A 21,340-nucleotide genomic window follows, 5' to 3' on the forward strand; every position below is an offset into this window, starting at 1 on the left:
TAGCATTGAGAGGGAGGTAGTCAGCTTGTTCTTCCTCCTTAAAGACACAAGGGGTCACTCTCAGACCAGAGTCAGAAAGAACAGTCACAGCTTCCCAAGCAACCTGTCTGGCAGGAGGCTCCTGCTCTGACACCTGTATCTAACTGGTGCGGCATGCTATTCACACCTGTGCTTTCACATCTGAGATAGAGCCTGAAAAACAAGGAGGAAAATGAGTATATCCAGTCTTGCATTCATTTATATACTCGTCAACTGCTTCCTGAGCCTCCTGTGCGCTGCCCTTGCATTCAACACAGCATTCATTGAGGCATCAGAGCATCATGGAGCCTTGCAGGCAGCCTGGCTTAAGTCCAGCTCCACCATGTCTATGCTGTGCGAATTTTAAGTACTGTAACCTTTCTGTGCCACCAACTTGAAGTTGGAGACTGGAGGTAAGAGTTGGGATTGGGCCAGGCATGGCAGTGCTCGCCTTTAATGCCAACACTTGGGAGGCAGAGGCAGGTGGATTACTGTGAGTTTGAGGCCAGCCTGGTATAGGACCACCAAGGCTACACAGAGAAACTCTGTCTCAAAAAAAAAAAAAAAAAGAGTTGGTATTGGGGTTATGCCTCTGCCACCCTGTCTGCTACCAGGAAGAAGTACAGCGTTTTAGGGTGTGGTTATGGTTTCAGGTACATTGCTCAGGGCATCATGTGGAAGGCAGTCATCACTGACAGTCAGAATAGCAGACGCTCTTTCAAAGAGTTCAGTGATGCTCAACAACTGTCTGTGAGCGTCTTACGCCACAGCGAAATGCCATGAGCGCTGTGACTGGCACAAAGCTGCTCTGGCAGTGTTACACTGTCCTGAGGGGGCTGCTTCGAACATGGGACCCCTAGGGCACTAGAAAGACAAAGGACTGAACTTGGACTGATTAACAGAAAGCCGACACACAAGGTAACTGTCAAAGTCGTGCGAGCCAACCAAAAGCTGAGTATATAAACTCATGTGGGCATGAATAGGATGAAACCTGAGAGATCCCGAGGGGAAGGGATGGGTGCCTCTAAGCTGGAGGGCTGCACCTGCACGGGAAGGGAAGGCCAGTCCATATTTTCAACTGAGTTCAAATTCAAATACAAGCCACTCACAGTGAACAAGGGTCCTCTTCAGTGAGATCGGCTAGGTACACATTCGCAAAGTGGATGAACAGCATCCCTATGGCTTGTTTGGAAGTATCTAAAAACCTGCACAAAACAGAACCAGCAAGTGTTACCAACCTGACAAAACAGCAGCAACCACCTTAGGGGAAAACAAACCAAGCTGGTGGCCAAGCCTCAAAACCATCCATACACCCAGTGGCAAGGAGACATCAAAGGATAACACACACAAGACACACACAGCCTCCAGTCTAGGGCTTCCTGGTGCTCCTCACCATGAGAGATCTGGGAGAACCAGTGATAGAGCGGGTACAAGTAAGACTTCCCAACATATGGGAGTAATGTCTTTAAGAATCAGCAAGTATGTGTGCGACAATTTACAATTTACTGTTACTGATATGATGATGGGGTGTCTTCTGAGGGGAGTAAAAGTTCTGCTAGGACAGGAGTAAGCTTCGTTAGCCCACACTGTTAACCGAAGCCTGCCTGTCTCTGTCCTGCATGACTGTTTGGAAGTGTTGTCCTTGTAACCTATCCCTGAATCTTTACCACCGTACCATGCACACACAACTGCTACTGCATGGCCACCCTACACAAAATGAGCATGTCTAACACAAATCTACAGTAAACACTTGATCTCTACCCCTGACCAGGAGTCCCAGCCACCCTGTAACTTCCTGAGTGCCAGGGGTGTAAGGAATATCTTAGTTTCTACTCCCAGATCCCTCACAGAAGTCCAATCCTTTGGACTGTCCTGGGTGATAGGAACATCTTTTGTTTTAAAGAGTTGACTGTAGTTCCTAGAGGGCTTTAGGATGGGGAAGGCCACTGAAAGACTGAGCCATGATTAAACCAAGACCCACCATACTCCAGGGAGAGAAGAAGGACTAGGTTAGCAATCAGGCAAGCCTAGTGATCCCTAAAACACAGGGCCTGGGGTGTTGTGGAACCAGTGAACTAACGCATCGGTACACAGGGAGGAGGGCGCACTCTAAAGCCATGATCACAGAACTGTGCCCAGGGACATCCCAGCTCGCTGAGCCTCTCCATCTAGCCATTCCCCTGCATCCTTCCTAATAAACCAGGAAATGTGTAAACACTGCTTGCGCGAGTGCTGAGTCACATCTGGTAGGGTGTTCTAAGGCCCTCTGGCATATGCATGACGACTCCCCAAATGCAACTGTATTTGATTACGCACACAGACCCTAGAAGTCAAGAGTTTAAACATAATCTCCTAACAAGTCAAGATGAAGAAGCCCACAGCAAAGGCTGCTCCATCTGTACTGTCCTCCATCTTCCAGTACTGAAAGCAACATTATAAATAAAGGGAAGTTGGGCGTGGTGGCGCACGCCTTTAATCCCAGCACTCAGGAGGCAGAGGCAGATGGATCGCTGTGAGTTCGAGGCCAGCCTGGTCTACAATGGGAGCCCATGACAGCCAAGGCTACACAGAGAAACCAAAGTAAATAAAATAAATAAAGAAAGAAAGAAAGAAAGAAAGAAAGAAAGAAGGGGCCAAAAGCCTTTGAAAAAACAGAACTGTTCTCATTTCATATAGCATTCCTAATGATTACTTCAACTGGAGGGACTCCATAAACTTTATATGATATGTAATTTCTCCGATTCCATGCCCTACCTACTCCAATACACCCCCACCCAAAACCCCAACACAGCAAAAAGGCTTTCTAGGGGTGAGTCAGCACTTGGGTACATACCATATCCTCCATGGTCGTCTTTCATGCTTTGGTTCTCTGAAGCGTTTAACTGAAAGAACAGACAGAAACAACAATTTCTCAAATCAACAGCAAAGTACATACGCAAGCTGGGTTATCAGTCTGCTTCTTATTTACACTGCTAGCTTAAAATCCTTAGTCTGTTAGCATGGGCAGCATGTCTTGCTCAGGGAAGGTTACAGGGAGCCTGTATTGCTGTCTGCCAGCACGGACTCTCCCGGACTAGATATTTATTAAAGCACGACTTCTCACGGTGTGTGCAAACCTGTGTTTCCTCTTTGTGTCAAAGCTCACATGGGTGATTACTAGAAACAACAAGCGGTGATGCGGTGCTTCTAACTCTAGCATATGTTCTGTCTGAGGACAATCCACCCGCCTCAACCGAAGCCCACTGTTTACCCCTAGCCAGACACTGAGGAAACAGGGGAGAGCTACGGAACCATGGGGGACGGAAAGTGCTGGGGAGGAGACAAGTCTGGGGCAGGAAGCCGTGGTTAGGACAGGCTGCCCTAACAAAAACAACCAAGCCAAGTCCTCAGGGCTGGGTAAGAGCTTGCTGAAAGACCTGAGAGGAGATGCTGAGCAGACACAGCTGCGGAGCTTACAGGTACAGCAATAGAACATGGCAGTGTTCAGAATAAGTCAATCTGCCTCACTATAGTAGATAACACGAAAGCCTGCTAGAGAAGCAGCAGGTAAAAGGGTGACAAAATGAATATGGGCCACATGAGGGGGTCCTGAGTGCTGGGTCAGGGGGTTGGAATGAATCCTGTAGGGAAGGAAGAGCCAGGAGTCTAAGCAGAGCTGGCTTAGAAAAGCTGCCCTGAGAGCTGTGTGGGTGATGGATTTCCCGGGAGGATGCACTGAGAAAAGATGTTGGCTGTGCTCACAGCTCCGAGGAAGAGGCAGCAACAGCCTGCTCTACCTTGGCTGGCAAGGGACTCTCAGGGCAAAGCTGTATGCCTGTGCCCAAGTTGTGCAGGCCCACTGTCTAGAACAGAGGAAACAAAGTTTCCTGGCTATAGGCGCCCCTGGAGCTCTTAGCAACTTTCCACAACTAAAGCAAACACCGGAAGTGCTGCTTGTGTGACATTTACCCACACCAAAGTGCTAAGAAAGAAACAGACTGACTCAAGCCATGAAAGATCCCTAATCAGAACCGGTAGCAGGAGAGAACCAGCGTCTGGAGAAATCCCAAGTTGCCAAAGAGACTGCAGCAGCAGCAGCAGGAGGTGAGAGAGAAAACAGAACACAAGTCAACAAACTGCTCTCTGAATAACTAAGCCAGTCCACACTTGGCAGGGCGAGGCTGTTGTGCAAAGACTGAAATTACAAGCCTGGCGGTTCCAGTCATGTTGATACAGAGACTGGAAAGCTGGTGGAAGGAAGTCTGTTGTGTTCTTGACACAGTGCAGATCCAAAACCCCAACAAAGCCAAAGAATCTCAAGCTAAAGCCAAGAGACTCTGCTGGCCTGAATGGCTCTTGAAAGCAGGTTTTTTCCTAGAAGCAGGCCAAGTCTCACTGGGGGATCAAGGCTCACATGAGAATCATCTAGAGACTTCCAGCTGGGGCCAGAAGCCATTTTATGCTTATCGATTCTGCCCTCCCCATTATTATTGTTGTTGTTGTTGTTGTTTTGAGACAGGATTTCTCTTTTGTTATCCTGAACTCAGTTTGTAAACCAGGCTGGCCTTGAGCTCACAGAGATCCGCCTGCCTTTGCCTCCCTGAGTACTGGGATTATAGGCATGCGCCATCGCACCAAACACCCTAATAATAATAATTATTATTGTTGCGGTTTTTCAAGACAGAGTCTCTGTGTAGCCCTAGCTGTCCTCAAACTCAGAGATCTGCCTCCCTTTGCCTCCTGAGTGCTGAGGTTAAAGGTGTAACCACCACCATCTGGCTCTATCTTCACTATCATTAAGGACTTCAAATATTCAAAAAGGAAAACATTCTGATTCCTATAAGGTAAACACTTAGGTATCAGAGGGGCTATAATTTTCCTTCAAATGGCTTATGGGAAGAGATTATACACTATAAATGTTAAATAGATTATAATTATATGCTATATGATATATTACATACATAAAATGATATAACTAAAATACAGTATAACTACACAAAGCATAAGTAATTATAATAAATCTATTGTTATACTGATATATTAATGTGATGTATGGATAAAGGGAAACAATTGTGGTTTTATGGGATGAATTCCTAGTGACTGTATTTGGAGAAGTAACTAAGTATTTTGAAGAAGTAACTAAGGTAAAATGAGATCCTGTGGATGGGTCCTAACCCAGTATGATTGATGTTTTTAAGACAGGAACCCAGGACAAAGATGTACCAAGAAAAGACCATGTGAGGAAACAGTAAGAACTAGCCATCCAAGCTGGGAGGTAGTGGCACATGCCTTTAATCCCAGTATTTGGGAGGTAGAGGCAGGTGGATCTTCGAGTTCGAGGCCAGCCTGGTTTACAAAGTGAATTCCATGATAGGCAGGGCTATACAGAGAACCCCTGTCTCAAGTAAACAAACCAACAGAAACAAAACCCAAAAAAACCAAAAAAGAAGTAGCTATCGGTCAGCTCCTCAGGAAAATGGGAACTGGTATACCTCACGTCCCAGACCTGGCTATTCCACTCTTGGCCATCCACCCTAAGGAGCTCCACTACCACAAGGGCACTGCAACCATGTTCACTGCAACTTTATTCATAATAGTCAGAAACTGGAAACAACCTAGATGTCCCTCAACAGAAGAATGGATAAAGATAATGTGGAACGTTTACACAATTAAACATTACTCAGTTGTTTTTAAAAAATGACATCATGAAATATGCAAGCAAACAGATGAAACTAGAAAAAAAAAATCATCCTGAGTAAGGTAAGTCAGATCCAGAAAAATAACTACAGTTTGTATTCCCTTAAGTGGGCATTAGCTGTTAAGTAAGTGATAAGCTACAACCCACACACCCAGAGAGGCTAGGTAAGGAGGAGGGCTCTAGGGGGGCAAGGGGAAACAGAACAGATTTTGTGAGTGGACTAGGGGCAAGTGGGGATGGGAGCAAGAGGGATCAGGTGGTAGGAACGGGGGTGGGTGGGGTGGAAGGAGAGAGGGCTGTAACTGGAGGGGTGTTGTGTGTGTGTGTGCGTGTGTGTGCGTGCATGTGCGCACAAACCTAGTGCAGTAGGAACTTCCTGGGGTCTATGAGGTGACCCTAGTGAGGGCTCCTAGTCAGGGAGGATATGGAGCTGAACTGGTCATCTTTTGTAGCCAGGCAAGGCCCCCAGTGATGGGACTGGGTGGCATTCTGTTGAGTTTCCAGCTGAGGGTGTTTCATGGAGATTCCTAAAGAACGCAGGTTGATCCTAGGACAGCCAGGCTGATGCTAGGGCAGAAGGTCACTATCTGAAAACTAGCAGTGGGGCCCCATTTCTGAGGACAACATCCACACAGCTCACTGAATGCAGAGAGGTGGAGCTGGTGCGCGCATAGAGCCTTCATCCCTACATCCTCGTCCCTTTGGAATGGGATAGTACTCTGCATCATATAGAAAAAGAAACCCGGCCAACAACTCAGACACAAAGTCCTTGGCCTGCAAGATGTGCTTGGGCAATGGTGTTGTAGAAGTTGTGGGAATGGCCAAACAATGTCTAGTCTGACTTGAGGCCCAGGCCATGAGAGGAAGCCCATGCCCTACACTCCCCGGATGGCCAGGAACTGGAGACTGGAAGCCCAGAGACCTAGGATAGAACAACAACAACAAATCAATCAAATGATTTCTAATGCTATTCTGCTATGAGAGTAGATTGGTGCCTGGTCCAGTCATCATCAGAGAGGCTTCCTCTGGCATGGGGAGATTAACTGGAGGTCTCCATTGGGCCTTTCCCCATGGATATTGAGGAACTCCATAGGAGAGAGGGTGAAAAGATTGTAGGAGTGAAAGGGGATGGAGGGCACCAGGAGAGCACAGCCCACTGAATCTACTAAGCAGGGCTCACATGGGTTCAGAGACTGAAGCAGCCAGCACGGGGCCTGCGTGGGTGTATGTTATGCATGGCTGATCGCTCGGTGTTTTTGTGGGACTCCAAACAGTGGGAATGGTTGTATCTCTGACTCTTTCCTACTCTTAAGACTCTTTTCCTTCTATTGGGTTGCCTTGTCCAGCCTTGGTAGGAGGGCTTTTGTGTTGTATCTTGTTTTGTCCTGTTTGGCTGTTGTCTCTTGTGGGCCTGTTCTTTTCTGAAAAGGAAACAGAAAGGGAGTGGATCTGGGGGAGATGGAAGGCGGAGGGGTAACTGGGAGAAGTGGAGAGAGAGGAAACTGGACAGGATGTATCATATGAGAGAAGAATTTATTTTCAATAAAAATTATTTAATTAAAAAAAAAAAAAAGAAGTAGCCATCTGCAAGTCCCAGAGAGAGGCCTCAAAAGGAATGAAACCTGCTGACTAAGCCTTTCATCTTGGACCTGACCTCCCAGAACTGAGAGAAAATAAATGTCTATCATCTAAGCCACCTGGTCTGTGTGCTGTGTTACGGTAGCCAAGGCACACTCACTTATGTAGAGAGATAGCAACTGGAGGACAAGGCCCGGGGCATCGGAGCAATCACCGTTCTGTCATTCAGACTTCTCAAAAGGCCCAAAGTCTCCTGTCTAAAAAGCTGGAGAGAAAACAGACCCCAGAAGCACGAGGTAACATTACCAAAGAATTAACAACCCACGTACTTTTACATTATGTTCCTTAAGGTGCAAAGTATGTATTCAACAGGTATTAATGCCGGTATATTAAAATGTATAGGGATGTCACTGTTATACTATCATAACAAAACCCTGGAAGTAAACTGTCAATAAATATTAAGAGGGATAAGTATACATAATAGGATACATACATATTTTAACCCTAAACACTGCATAAAAATTTATAACCTAATATGGAAACATTTTCAAATTATATTATTAATACATATATAAATATATACATAACATATGAACTTTTTTTTTTGAGACAGGGTTTCTTTGTGTAGCCCTGGCTGTCCTGAAAGTAATTCTGTAGACCAGGCTGGCTTCTCTGTAGACCAGACCTGCCTCTGCCTCTTGTGTCCTGGGATTAAAGGTGCGCACCACTGCGCCTGGCTAACATGAACTTTTATGTAACGTGCCCCAAGCAGAAGGAAATGCAACAGGTAAAATCCTTGCCTTCTTTACATGGGAGGGTGGCGAAGACGCAGAGACCATCAGTGGTGTGAAGAAGCGCTGTGCAGCAGGGCAAAGGGTCTGGGTCTGTGAAGGGCTCCAGGTAATCTGAGGGAGTCAGACGGTTTCACAAGGAAGACTGGCTAATGCTTCACCTTTCTGCCTGTAGTGATGGACGGTTGCTAAAGTGAAGTTCACTCAGCCTGCTATGCTAAGAGCAGCCTGTAGAGGGCGATGTGGGAGCAGGGAGACATATTAGGCACCCTGGGCCAAAGGACAGCACACTCATATGCTGCCACAGGAGGCTGAGGAGAAAGTTTCTAGCTGCTTTTTAAGCCTTGAGCTAACAGAGTTAGCTATCTGTGGACAAGAGATAGAGTGGGAATTCTGTGGGAATTCAAACTTGCCCCAAGGTATCTTGCTTTTCATTTGAATGTTGCAATCCAAGGACAGGGAAGCCTGGGAAGACAGAAGTCTCTGCAGGTTAAGAAGCCAGGAGCTGCCACTCAAAACAAGGTTCACGGAACTCAGGCAGAGCTCCAGCACAAGTGACCTAGCTCCCTGTTAATAGCTCCCGAAGAAGGAAGAGAATTGATAGAGCAAAGAGGCTAAGCAAGGTGCCACCCACAACACCCCCTGGGGCAAGGCTCAGGGAGTTTGAGAGCCCTTCCAGGGCAAAGGGAAGAGGAAAAGCCTGCAGGCTGGAGACTCCTGGCACTGGAGGCCAGCAGCACCAAGTGAATCTCTGTCTCTCACACAGGTTCTTTCATTTTTTTTTAAGGACTCCAAAGTGCCTCAAGGCCATGGAGAGGCCCTAAGCAGGCTCTTGGCCTTTATGTACACATGCCCTAATGACAGTGAAAGAACAGTCAACTATCTGGGCTTCAGAGACAGAGGTAGTTTTGAATCCTGTCTATGCCTCTAACTTGCAAATTAGTGTGTACACACACAGACACACACACACACACACACACACACACACACACACACATACACACAAAGAAAGGGAGGGAGGGAGGGAAGGAGGGAGGGAGGGAGGAAGGAAGGTGAGGAAGAGAGAATTTAAGAATTACCAGCTTGGGCTGGAGAGATGGCTCAGTGGTTAAGAACATTGCCTCCTCTTCCAAAGGACCCAGGTTCCATTCCCAGCACCCACATAGCAGCTAACAACTGTCTGTAACTCCAAGATCTGACACCCTCACACCAATGAACATAAATTAAGATTAAAAAAAGAATTACCAGCTTATCAAGATTAAAGAAGAGAACACAGGACTGGCATAGAACGTGAGCCCAGAAAAGCAAAGTTCACTCTGCCTCTCACTCTGTCTTCCTCTCTTCTCTGGGTTCATTTTTCTAGTCACTTGCTGAGCTGCAGCCGACACTGGCCTCAGAAGTGTATGATCTTGGCTATAACCTGACCTCTCCAGGCCAGACAACTTCTTTCTTCCTTTCCTGCAGGCTCAGGGGTTTAAGCTCCCCCACTGTGCTCCTTCTTTCTACCCTTTCAATGGCCTCAATGCTTCTTTGGCTTATTCTTTCTCAACCCTTTGGAAGCTGTTCTCCTTCCAGGCTTCCGTGTGGAGGACTCAGCAGTTCTGGACACACCCCTTTCCTCACATCCACTGTCTAACTGGTCGAGGCCTTCCTGATTTGCTTTCCTGTGCTGGCAGGCTTCCCTGCTCCTCCACCAGCTGGTGCCTGAGTACTCACAACAATGTACAGGGCTTGACTTGGCTAAAGCCACTCCCATCTCCTCCAACCGTCCTCACCTTTGAATTAAAATACACCTTTTAGAAAACGTACATATACAGGAAATATATAAAATCCAAGGCATGCTGTTTTCTTTTCAGAGATATGTCTTGCTGAGGATCCCCGGCTGGCCTTGAACTTCCCTTCCCATCTCAGCCTCCCAAGTGCTGGCATTACAAGTATGCACACTATGGCCGGCCCCAATGTTTTTTTTTGGTAGCATTTTTATGAAATATCTTTTTAAATCTCTTTCAACTCTATGTTTCAGGTGGTTCTGTCCTAAGTGAGCCCCCCAAAAGTCTAGATGGTAATTGTAATAGGCTGAGAGGCAGCTCTCTAATCTCTAGACAGCCCACTTTCTCTCATGACTACACTGGAAAGCAGGCCAATCAACTATTGACACCTCCTGTCATAACAGACAGTGACCATGATGGCTTACATCACACACACACACACACACACACACACACCTGCATTTTGGATACTAAAGGACAGTAACCCACAAGCTACCTCCCAAGAGGGACCTTGTAGTGACCCCTGAGAACCACACCACAGGAACAAGCATCGCATGCCTATGTGTCCAGCACATGACTCATCCTCAGCAGAGAGCTGGGTGAATGGGCTGGGCCTGTTGTCAGGGCAGAAAATCTAGGCCACGTCTGCTCACCACAGTCTGCAGTCATCTATGGGGGACTTGAGGGCCCAAGCTAAAGTCAACGGGCACAGCGATCTGAGTTAAACTCATTTCTCTTGGCCCTCTTCTGGGGCAGAGATGGCAAAGAAAAGTATCAGATGCCACCTTTGATCACTTTCCCAAAAATTAAACCAACACCCTGCTCAGAGCCATAACCCTGCTTTATGTAACAAGGCATACAATTTCTTGTTCATGAGCCACCCATCCACCCACTCGTCCATCTACTTATCTGTCCAATTATTCACCCACTCATCCATTCAGCTGGCGCTGGCCTCTCTAGAATTATGCCGTCTCCTTTTCACTTAAAATACCCGAGACACGGAAATTCATCGAACTTCACACTTAAGATGTGCACATTTCACATTAGTAAATAATCCCCTAATAATTATAAACACACAAATACAAAACCCTGCCATGCCTTTCCCTAGTATTTGGAGTAAAGGGCAAGTTCCTTCTCTAGCCATGGTCCCTCACGGCAGGATCTTGCTCACTCTCTGACCCAACTCCCACGCCCTCCAGCTGCACAGGCCTTGTCTCTGCACCAAACACCCACATTCCATCTTCCTCCAGATGAACAAGTGGCTGGCTTCGTCTTAGCCTGCCCTGGTTCTCAGGTCACCTCCTTGGAAGCCTCTCCAGAACAGTCCATCTGCAGGTGCGCACCACGCCATGCACCAGCCTCCTGCTTTATGCTATCCATTGCGCTCAGAAATTCTCATGCTTTTTCTTTCTTATCTCCTTTGGTACTGGAGACTGAACCCAGGCCATGTGCGTGCTAGGCAAGTGCCCCACCACTAACCTACATCCACAGCCCTGTTGTATTTATATTTTGGCTGAGACAGAGCCTAAGCTTCAAGCTGGCCTAGGACTTGCTTTGTAGCCTGAGCAGGCGCTGAAATTATGATCTTCCTTTTTCAGCCTCATTAGTTGGGACTACTGGCTTGAGACAACAGCCCTGGCTTGTCAGCCCTGTAGGGTCCAAAGCTCCTGTTCACGTCACCCCTATTCACCACTGGCACTTAGACAGAGCCTGGCTCACATCAGGTAGCTGAATAACATTTACCGAACAAAGGAATTTACTTAGATTCTCACTTAGGCTCCATCTCTTGAGGACTGCGTGAGTACTTATTTTGATTTCAGTAAGTTCCATGAATTTTCATGACAGGTTCTTTCAGTTTAGCTTCAGAGACTAAAATTGCTTTGGTCTTAAATAAAGGAGCAGCCAGCAAGAATGCCAGAGGACAATTACCCCCCAGGGCAAGGCAGAAGGAACTGGCCCGCAGGTCTTGATTATGGTGTCTGGCCTTAGAAGCCAAAACCAAAGGACTAGGTTTTTAACGAGAAGTGACTTAAATATTTCTTGTTTTTGTTTTTATTTTGGTTTTTTGAAACAGGGTCTCGCTGTGTTAGCCTTGGCTGCCCTGGATTCACTTTGTAGACCAGGCTGGCCTCGAACTCACAGCGATCCACCTGCCTCTGCCTCCCAAATGCTGAGCTGGGATTAAAGGCGTGCGCCACCAGGCCCGGCTGACTTAACTTTTTCTTAATCAGATAAGATTCTAAGGTAGCCAGATTTAGACCTCTTGTACACATGTTCAGCCAAGGGCTAAGAGATAAACGATGACCTCTCAGAAAAGCTACACTAGTAAAAATGCTTACTTTTCTGAACACAGTCCTGGAAGCCACAGCTTCCCCTGGGAGGGGGACAGCAGTGCCTACTGCTAACGCTAATGATCCAAGTAGGAGCGAATCCCGGCATTATCTGCACAGCACCTCACAAGGGATTCTGTTTAATAGAAAGAAAAAAACAGCTGATAAATACACAACAAGTCTTGATGCTGATTTTGAAAATGCAAACTATTCCTTTTCATCAAATTTAACAAAGATTAATAGATGTGGTAAAAATTGCAAAACAGATATTGCTGGTGAAAAAATAAATAATAACAGTGGAGAAGAGGGTTTGTGATCCTGGTACACAGAAAAACTCAGGCCAAAGGAGGTACCTCTCTGGTTACAGGGTGGCCTCAGTGACTGGAAGTTTCTTGTACCAGAAATGCTACATGTGCCTCCAATGCTGTTTTGGGACCTGGAAAGGGAGATAGAGCCATGAGGTCTTCAGGATGCAGTCTGACCTAAGAACCAGGAGCTGGAGACTTGTGAGTACGTCCTAAGGGGGCTGGAGTGCTATGTAACTCTGCCCTGAACACTGACAAAACTCTAAGTAGGAACACGCTGCCCTGGAAAGATTCTCTCCCAGTTAACCAGTGCGCTTAGGGAGACTCATGAAGACACGATGCATCTTCTGCTCAGTGTCACCTCTGCCCTGCTATCCTTCATGTCCTGGACCAAAAAAAAAAAAATCCAGAAATTTCATTTTATCTCATAGTGAAGGGCGTGTGTGTGTGTGTGTGTGTGTGTGCGCGCGCGTGTTAGTTATCAACACCCAGATCTCATGAAAAGTTAGGAGGTACTCTGGAAATACTGGTTATTGCTTTCATTTGGAAATAAACCATGACATAAGGAGATGTGATTGTGTGTCAAACTGACAAGGGGTGGACTTACATTTTTGGTTGTGAGCTTAGCCTTTAAAGGCTGAGCCACCTCTCCAGCCCAACAAGGGGTAGACTTGTAATGGCTGTTCTTGGTTGTCAACTTGACTGCTTCTGGAATTAACTTATACCCAAATGGCTGGGCATATACCTAGGAGGGATTTTTTTTTCTTAATTAAATCATTTGAGTTGGCGGACCCATTTCTAACCCATATCTTCAAAGTGGGAAAGTCCACCTTTAATCCAGATCTTTAATCTGGGCCACATTTCCTGCTGGCAGCCTATATAAAGGACATGGGAGAAGGAAGCTTTTGCTCTTCGCCTGCTTGCTCTTGGTTCGCTAGAACATCTATTCCTTCCCTGGCATTAGAGTCTACTTCCTCAGATTCTGGTGTATACTCAAGACCAGCTGAGACATCCAGCCGCAGGGACTGAGCAACTATTGGACTTTTAGACCTTGTGGTTAGTGGACTAGGTGACCCACAGCCTATAAACTATTCTAATAAATCCCCACACCTTAGAAGTTCCTCTAGAGATACCCAACTAATAATACAGAGTTTGGTACCAGGAATGGTTCCAGAGCAACAGAAGAATAAGGATAAATTTTGTAAGTATCTGGAACAGGCTTCCCAATTTGCCAACACCTACAGCTACTGAACCCTCTCCATGTACCGAAGCCTCTCCTGGGAGCACGCAGAGTGCTGAAAACCCATGGTGAGAATTATTGTGCACACCTGAGGAGTCAAATGCATTTGATTATCCTGATTCACCTCTTGTGAAAGGCAATGGATTCGGTGAGTCTGTATGTAAGTTTTGGCAACTTGTGGAAAATAAAAGAAAATGATGATGCTGGTCAGCTGTCCCTAGTATCTCTGGATAAATTGACAATGGAAGAGAATGAGTTCCATGATTAAATTAACCAACTTTTAGTATCTCCGAATATGGTGAAGAACAACAATAAGCTCAGCGATGAAACTGACAGGCTCCAGATGCACATCGGTAGTCTGAAGTGTTCTGAGTGTGCTCTGGAAGAGAGCTGTCTTCCCAGTGGCCACAAAGCTCAAGTTGAAATAAAACCAAAGCCGTCATTACAAGGTTGGCTGAACTACAGCAAAAAATAAAGCCTCATCCTTAGAGAGTTGTTGTCAGTTAAACTAAGGGCATTAATTGGCAGAGAATAGGATCCTGTAATTAGGGATGGGGATGTGAGGGAGGGCCCCATTACAGCTGAGAACTTTAAATCCTCAGACTGCCCGGGGTTTATCTCACCCAAGGAAGTAGTCTCTCCACCCTCAGCAGAAGATGTGCTCCCATCCCCAACCCTGAAATATTGCCTTTTCTGCCTTTGAAAGAAAAAAATTAATCCTTTATTCTCTCCTAAATCAGCAGCGACTTTCTCTGAAGTCAAGGCCAGGATGATAATACATCAGTCCCTCAGGGTCCAGCAATAGTGACCTCTGGATCTATAACCAGACATAAGGCTAAACAGACCCCCAGAGGAGAGGTAGAAGGTGTGGTCCACAAGGAGGTGTGCCATGCTACTGCAGAGCTTAATGAGTCTGCTAATTCATTCAAGCAGAAGTCTGGGGAGTGTGCATGGGCATGGATTTTAAGGGTGTGAGATAATGGTGGAAGGAATACAAAACTGGATCAGGCTGAGTTAACTGATACGGGCCCTATGAATGGAGATTCTAGGTTTAATATGGAAATCTGCATGGGGGGGGGAAACAAAAACAAAAACAAAAGTTGTCAAAAGTTTGACTGGTTGGCTGAAGTATTTGACAAAAGATGGCCTACTAAAAAAGGAATTGGAGATATCTGATATCCATTGGCTTAGTGTTGATGAAGGGATTTTAAAGCCCAGGAAGCTGCAATTCTAGAGCAGATATGCTGTGTAAAACCTAATTCTCCACCCTGGAATGGCCCAGGAGACATGCTCGTCACTAACTGTGTAATATACAAAATAACGAGAGCGGCACTAACACATTTGAAGAGCTCTGTTGTCATCCTTTTTCCTGTGCCAGATATTAGGGCTGGAAATGCTACTGTTCCATTAGATGAATTAAATGCTACAGGTTTAGCTGAGCCCTGAAGTAGCAGGGACCAGGTGGACTTCCAAAGGCAAAGTGACCACAGGTATTGTAATGGGCAACATAGAAAAGCAATGCCCACGGTGGCCTGACAAGTGGTAGGCAGAACAGGCAAGCTGAATTTTACGGTGGCAAGACTTGCATGGACCTTTTACTGGGTAATCAATATGGTGTTTCCAGGCATGAAATAGATAAGAAGCCTACTGCAATTTTTTGTTTCATCTGTTTAAATGGAAAAATTCTCAAACAAATCAAAGGAAGGCTACACTGGACCATGGCAAACAGTAATCTTGGACCATGAGCCAATTTCCACAGTTAAGCCAGTTTGAATGATGGGAGATAGCCAGGGTTCCCTGAGGAAGGACCTTGATACAGTACCTAAGACTTTTATTGACCTTCCTCAGAGACCTAAGGCCTTGTACAAGGGTAATAGTACAGTGGGGAAAAGGAAACTTTCTGGTATCTATTGGATACTTGTTCAAAAATGATGCTGATGCCAAAAGACCCCAATAAACACTGTGGCCCTCTAGTTAAAGTAGAGGTTTATGAAAGTCAGGTGATTAATGGAGTTTTGGCTGAAGTCTGACTCACAGTAGGTCCTCTAGGTCCCTGAACTTATCCTGCAGTTATTTCCCCAGACCCATTATATACAACTGGGATAGATATACTTAGAAGTTGGCAGCATTCTTACATTGCTTCCTTGACCTGTGGAGTGAGGGCTAGTATGGTTGGAAAGGCTAAATAGAAGCCTTTGGAGTTGTCTCTGCCAGGGAAAACAATGTGAATCAAAAAAAGCATTGCATACCTGGAGGAATTGCAGAAATTAGGCCACTATCAAGGACTTGAGAGATGCAAGGGTGGTGATTCCCACATCGCCCTTTAACTCTATCTGGCCAGTACAGAAGACAGGTGGATCATGGAGAATGACAGTTGACTACTGAAAACTCAGTCAAGTACTGACTATAATTGCAGTTGCTGTACCACATGTGCTGTCTCTACTTGAGCAAATTAACTCATCTCCTGGTACATGGTATGCAGTTATTGATCTAGCAAATGCCTTTTCTCAGTACCTGTCCATAAAAACCACCAGAAGCAATTTGCTTTCAATTGCTAAGACCAGCAGTATACCTCTCCAGTTTGACCTCAAGGGTATATTAACTCTCCAGTCCTATCATAACTTGGTTCAAAGAGATCTTAATCCTTTGTCTCTTCCACAAAATATCACATGGACTCACTACATTGATGGCATTATGCTGACTGGACCAAGTGAGCAGGAGGTAGCAACCACTTTGGACTCATTGGTAGCATATATGTGCATCAGAGGATGGGAAATAAATCCAACCAAAATTCAAGGGCTTTCTACACAGTGAAGTTCTTAGGAGTGCAGTGGTGTAGGGCAGACAGAGATCTTCCTTCTAAGGTGAAGGATAAGTTATTCCACCTGGCCCCAACCATCACCAAGAGAGAAGCACAATGCTTAGCAGGCCTATTTGGATTCTGGAGACAGCACATTCCTCACTTAGGTGTATTACTCATATGCTAAGTTACTTGGAAAGCTGCTAACTCTATGTGGGGCCTGGGACAGAAGAAGGCTCTTCACCAGGTCCAGGATGCTCTACCACTTGGACCATACGATCCAGCAGACCTGATGGTACTTGAGGTGTCAGAGGTAGACAGGGATGTTGCTGGGGCCTTTGGCAGACCCCAATAGGTGAATCACAGAAGAAACCTTTAGGATTTTAGAGTGAGGTTCTACCATTGTCTGCAGACAACTATTCTCCTTATGAGAGAGAGTGCCTGGCCTACTATTGGGCCTTAATGGAAACTGAACATTTGACAATGGGCCCCCAAGTTCCCATGTGACCCGAGCTGCTCATCATATACCTAACCCACAGTCATAAAGTAGGACACGCACAGCAGCAATCTATTATCAAACGGAAGTGGTATATACGTGATCTGGCCCAAGCAGGTCCTAAAGGCACAAGCAAGTTACATGAAGAAGTTGCCCAAATGCCTGTGGTTTCTAGTCCTGTTCCACTGTTATCTGCTGCCAAGCACCCATCTACAGCCGCACGGTGTGTTCCCTGTGCTCGGCTGACTGAGGAAGAGAAGATTAGGATATGGTTAACTGATGGTTCTGCACATTATGCAGGCACCATCCAGAAGTGGACAGCAGCATTAGCATCAGCATCACAACCCCTTGCTGGGACAATCTGGAAAAACATTAGTGAAGAGAAATTTTTCATAGTAGGCAGAACTTTGGGCAGTTCACATGGCCATGCATTTTGTTTGGAAGAAGAAATGGCCAGATAGGCTATTGTTCACAGATTCATGGGCTGTAGCCAATGGATTTGCTGAATGGTCAGGGACAGAAAAAAGCATGATTGGAAAACTGATGAGAAAGACATGTGTGGAAGAAGTATGTGGATAGATCTCGCCAAATGGGCAAAGGATGTGAAGATACTTGTGCCACATGCAGATGCTCATCAAACGGTGACTTCAACTGAGGAGGAGTTCAGTAATCAAATAGATAGGATGACCCGTTCTGTGGACAGTCTGTCCTTTAGCCAGCCATCCCTGTCACTGTCCAGTGACTCAAGAACAAAGTGGCTGTGTTGGCAGAGATGGGGGTTATGCATGGACTGCCAATCACCAAGGCTGACCCGGCTACAGCTGCTGCTTAGTGCCAGATCTGCCAACAAAAGACACCAACACTGAGCTCCAGATATGGCACCATTCCCCAGGATGGCTAGCCAGTGACCTGAAGGCAAAGATGTGACACTAGATCACTTCCTCTGTGGAAAGGACAATGCCTTGCCCTTTCAGGAGTAGCTTTTTATTCTGCTGATGGGTTTGCCTTCCCTGAACTTAATGCTTTTGCAGAACTGCCATGCAGGGATTACAGAATGCCTTTTCCACCACCGCACAGCATTGTTTCTGACTAAGGAACTCATTTCACTGGCAGAGAAGTGCAGCAGTGGGCTCATGGTCATGGAGTCCGTTGGTCTCACCATGTCCCCCACTATCCTGAAGCAGCTGGCCTGATAGAAAGATGGAATGACCTTTTGAAGACACACTTACAGTACCAATCAGGTGGCAGCAGCCTACAGGGTTTGGGCAGGGTTCTCCAGAAGGTGGTATATACTTTGATTTAGTATCCAATATATGGAATGTTTTGTTTTTGTTTCCCCCAGAGAATCCACAGGTCCAGGAATCAAGGACGAAAAAGGGAATTGTTCCACTATCACCCCTAGTGACCCACCAAGAAAATGTTTGCTTCCTGTTCCCATCACTTTAAGTTCTGCTGGCCTAGTTTTGGTTTCAGAGCAGGACATGTTTCTGCCAGGAGCGACAACAAACATCCCATTGAACTGGAAGCTCAGACTTGCCCCTGGACACTTTGGGCTTCTGATGGCCTTAAGCCAACAGGCTAAGAAAAGAGTAAGAGTGTTAGGAGGGGTGACTGGTCCAGATTATCAGGAGAAAATTGGATTGCCACTCCATAATCTTATCAGAAAAATTATGTCTGGAATGCAGGAGATCCTTTAGGGCGTCTCTCTGTGCTTCCATGTCCCGTGATTAAAGTGAATGGTAAACTACAACAGCCTAATCCAGTCAGGATGACAAAGGGCAGAGAACTGTCAAGAATGAAGGGTCTTTCAGAAGGCAGAGGAAATACAGAATGGGTAGCAGAGGAAAGTAGTTATAAATACCAGCTAAGGCCATATAACCGGCTGCAGAACCAAGGGTTATAACTGGCATAAGTGTTTCTGTCATGTTGTGTTAAGAATGTGTTTCTGCAGATATTTGTGTTTTGTTTCCTCGATTTCTCTATCACGTACTGTCATTAACTAAGAGAATATCAGTGGTTGCCATATTTAAGTTGAGATGCTCAAAGAATGTCCCTCAAGGGACATTGCCACCTATTCTAAATTTATAATGTGTTTGTGGTTGTATGAGGGACAATAGTATCATGTTAGGCATAATTATGACCTGGTTAAATATACAATGTGTCTGCAATTGAACGTGGGATAGTTATAACATGTTAGGTGTACTTATGACCTAGTTATTGTTTTCATTTGGAAATTAATCACGTCATAAGGGATATGATTATGTGTCAAGTTGACAAGGCGTGGACTTAGGATGGCTATTTTTGGTTGTCTACTTGACTACATCTGGAATGAACTAAAACCCATACGGCTGGGTACACCTGTGAGGGATCTGGTTTTTCTTAATTAAATTATTTGAAATGGGGAGACCTACTACTGAACTGGGTCTTTTGAGGTGAGAAGATCCAGCTTAATCTGGGCCACACCTTCTGTGGGCAGACTATATAAAGAACATGAAGAAGGAAGCTTGCTCTCACTCTCAATGGCAAGTCCATTCCTTCACTGGCATTAGAGATGTACACTGAAGACCAGCTGAGACACCCAGCTTTATGGACGGAACAACTACTGGATTCCTGGCCCTTCCACTGGTGGACAGCCATTGTTGGGCTAGCTGGGCCACAGCCTGGAAGCCATTCTACTAAGTTTACTCCATGTATTCATTCTGTAAGTTCTGTTTATCTAAAGAACCCTGACTAACACGATTCATTATCGTGCAATGGAGTATGATTATTAAAAAAGTGGAGACCATAAACTTGAAATGGGTGTTTTTGGTGGAATATAAAATATAACTCAATAAAGCTCCTTAGGAAGACTAGGCTGGGGTACAGCTCAGTAATAATGTGCTTGCCTATCCTCAGCACAGCTAAAACCAAAAAGGAAGTAGGTCCATCTACTGTGAAACAGAAAGATTCCCTAAGTAATGGTGAAAAGCAAGTCACTAAAACAGTAAATATATATATAAGGCACACTTATTTTTACTTTACAAAAGAAATAAGGGTATAAGGCAAATGTGGTGACGCGTGGATTTGTGGTCCTATTCCAGCACTTAGATTTAGGCTGAGGATCAGCCACAAGTTTGAGGCCAGTGTGAGTTCCAGGCCATGATGGGCTACAGTGTAGGGGTCTTGGTTTTTATTTTTTAAGCAAACCAGATCCCACTCCCTGTCCCTAAAATACAACCCAATATGCACAAATTTGGAGGTACACACAATAAAATAGTGGGCATGGTTAGCCTTGAAGCATGGCATGATGGTTAACATCTTACTTTCATCGTGTTCTGGCTCTCTGCAGTAAACACATTACTTTGGTGGTAAGTAAGAAAACGCTACAGGGGCTGGTAAGGTGGCTCAGTCAGTAAAGTGCCTGTCACATAAGCACGAGGGCCAGCTCGGATTTAAAGGCCCAGCACCCATTAGAAACAACAGGCTGGGCACAGTAGTTTCTGTAATCAGCGTTGGGGAGGCAAAGACAAAAGATCCCTGGAACTCACCATCAGCCTGAGTGGGGAGCTCCAAGTTCAGTAAGAGACCCTGTCTTAAAAATAAGGTGCAGAACAGTTGAAGAAAGCACTTTACGTTGATCTCTGGCCTCTCTGCACACATAAACCCACATGCTGCACACGAAAATGCACATGTGCATACACCTATAACACCACATACATAACATATACACATGCGTGCGTGCGCGCACACACACACACACACACACACACACACACACACACACACACACAAAGAAAAAGATGAGCCCTTTGGTCGTAAGAGTCTTCCTTTTAAAAGTATAAATTACAGTTTAGGTAATTACATTAGGTAATTAATAGCCATCCTCAAACCCAACTAATCTAAAACATCTGTTTCAGAGAAAGGTATCCAACAGGTAGAACTCACTGAATATGGGAACAGGTTCCTTGAGCTGGTGTGGAGTCTCACCAAAGGGGACCTAGGTTACTGCAACAGTTTTACCATTGTAGGCACAAGTTCCCTATGCCCCACCTGCCAGGCCAGAGCTCTATTCTTCTTCTTTTCTTTCTTTCTTTCTTTGTTTTTGTTTTTTTGAGACAGGGTTTCTTTGTGTAGCTTTGCCTGTCCTGGACTCACTTTGTAGACCAGGCTGGCCTCGAACTCACAGAGATCCGCCTGCCTCTGCCTCCCAAGTGCTGGGGTTAAAGGCGTGCGCCACCACGCCTGGGCAGAACGCCATTCTTATGCTACACTAACAGACGCGAGATAAAATAAAATGTCTGTTGTATGCTTCTACTTTTTAAAAGTTCATTTTCTATGTGAATGTATGTGTGCTTTG

At 45.6% G+C, this 21,340-nt stretch overlaps 1 protein-coding gene across 1 annotated transcript in view; it reads right to left on the reverse strand.

Moving 5' to 3' along the window:
- LOC311605553 (store-operated calcium entry regulator STIMATE) overlaps window positions 1-21,340 on the reverse strand; it is a 58,302-nt gene that overhangs the window by 16,249 nt on the left and 20,713 nt on the right. Inside the window, exons 2-3 of the mRNA XM_084796196.1 lie at window positions 2,852-2,900; window positions 1,128-1,223 (exon numbers count right to left, since the gene is read on the reverse strand). Of these exons, the coding sequence (XP_084652322.1) occupies window positions 1,128-1,223; window positions 2,852-2,900 (145 nt within the window). The remainder of the gene's footprint in view (window positions 1-1,127; window positions 1,224-2,851; window positions 2,901-21,340) is intronic.

The sequence above is a fragment of the Acomys minous genome, assembly GCF_964271855.1.
Source record: "Acomys minous genome assembly, chromosome: 9".
In the NCBI taxonomy this organism is placed as follows: domain Eukaryota; kingdom Metazoa; phylum Chordata; class Mammalia; order Rodentia; family Muridae; genus Acomys; species Acomys minous.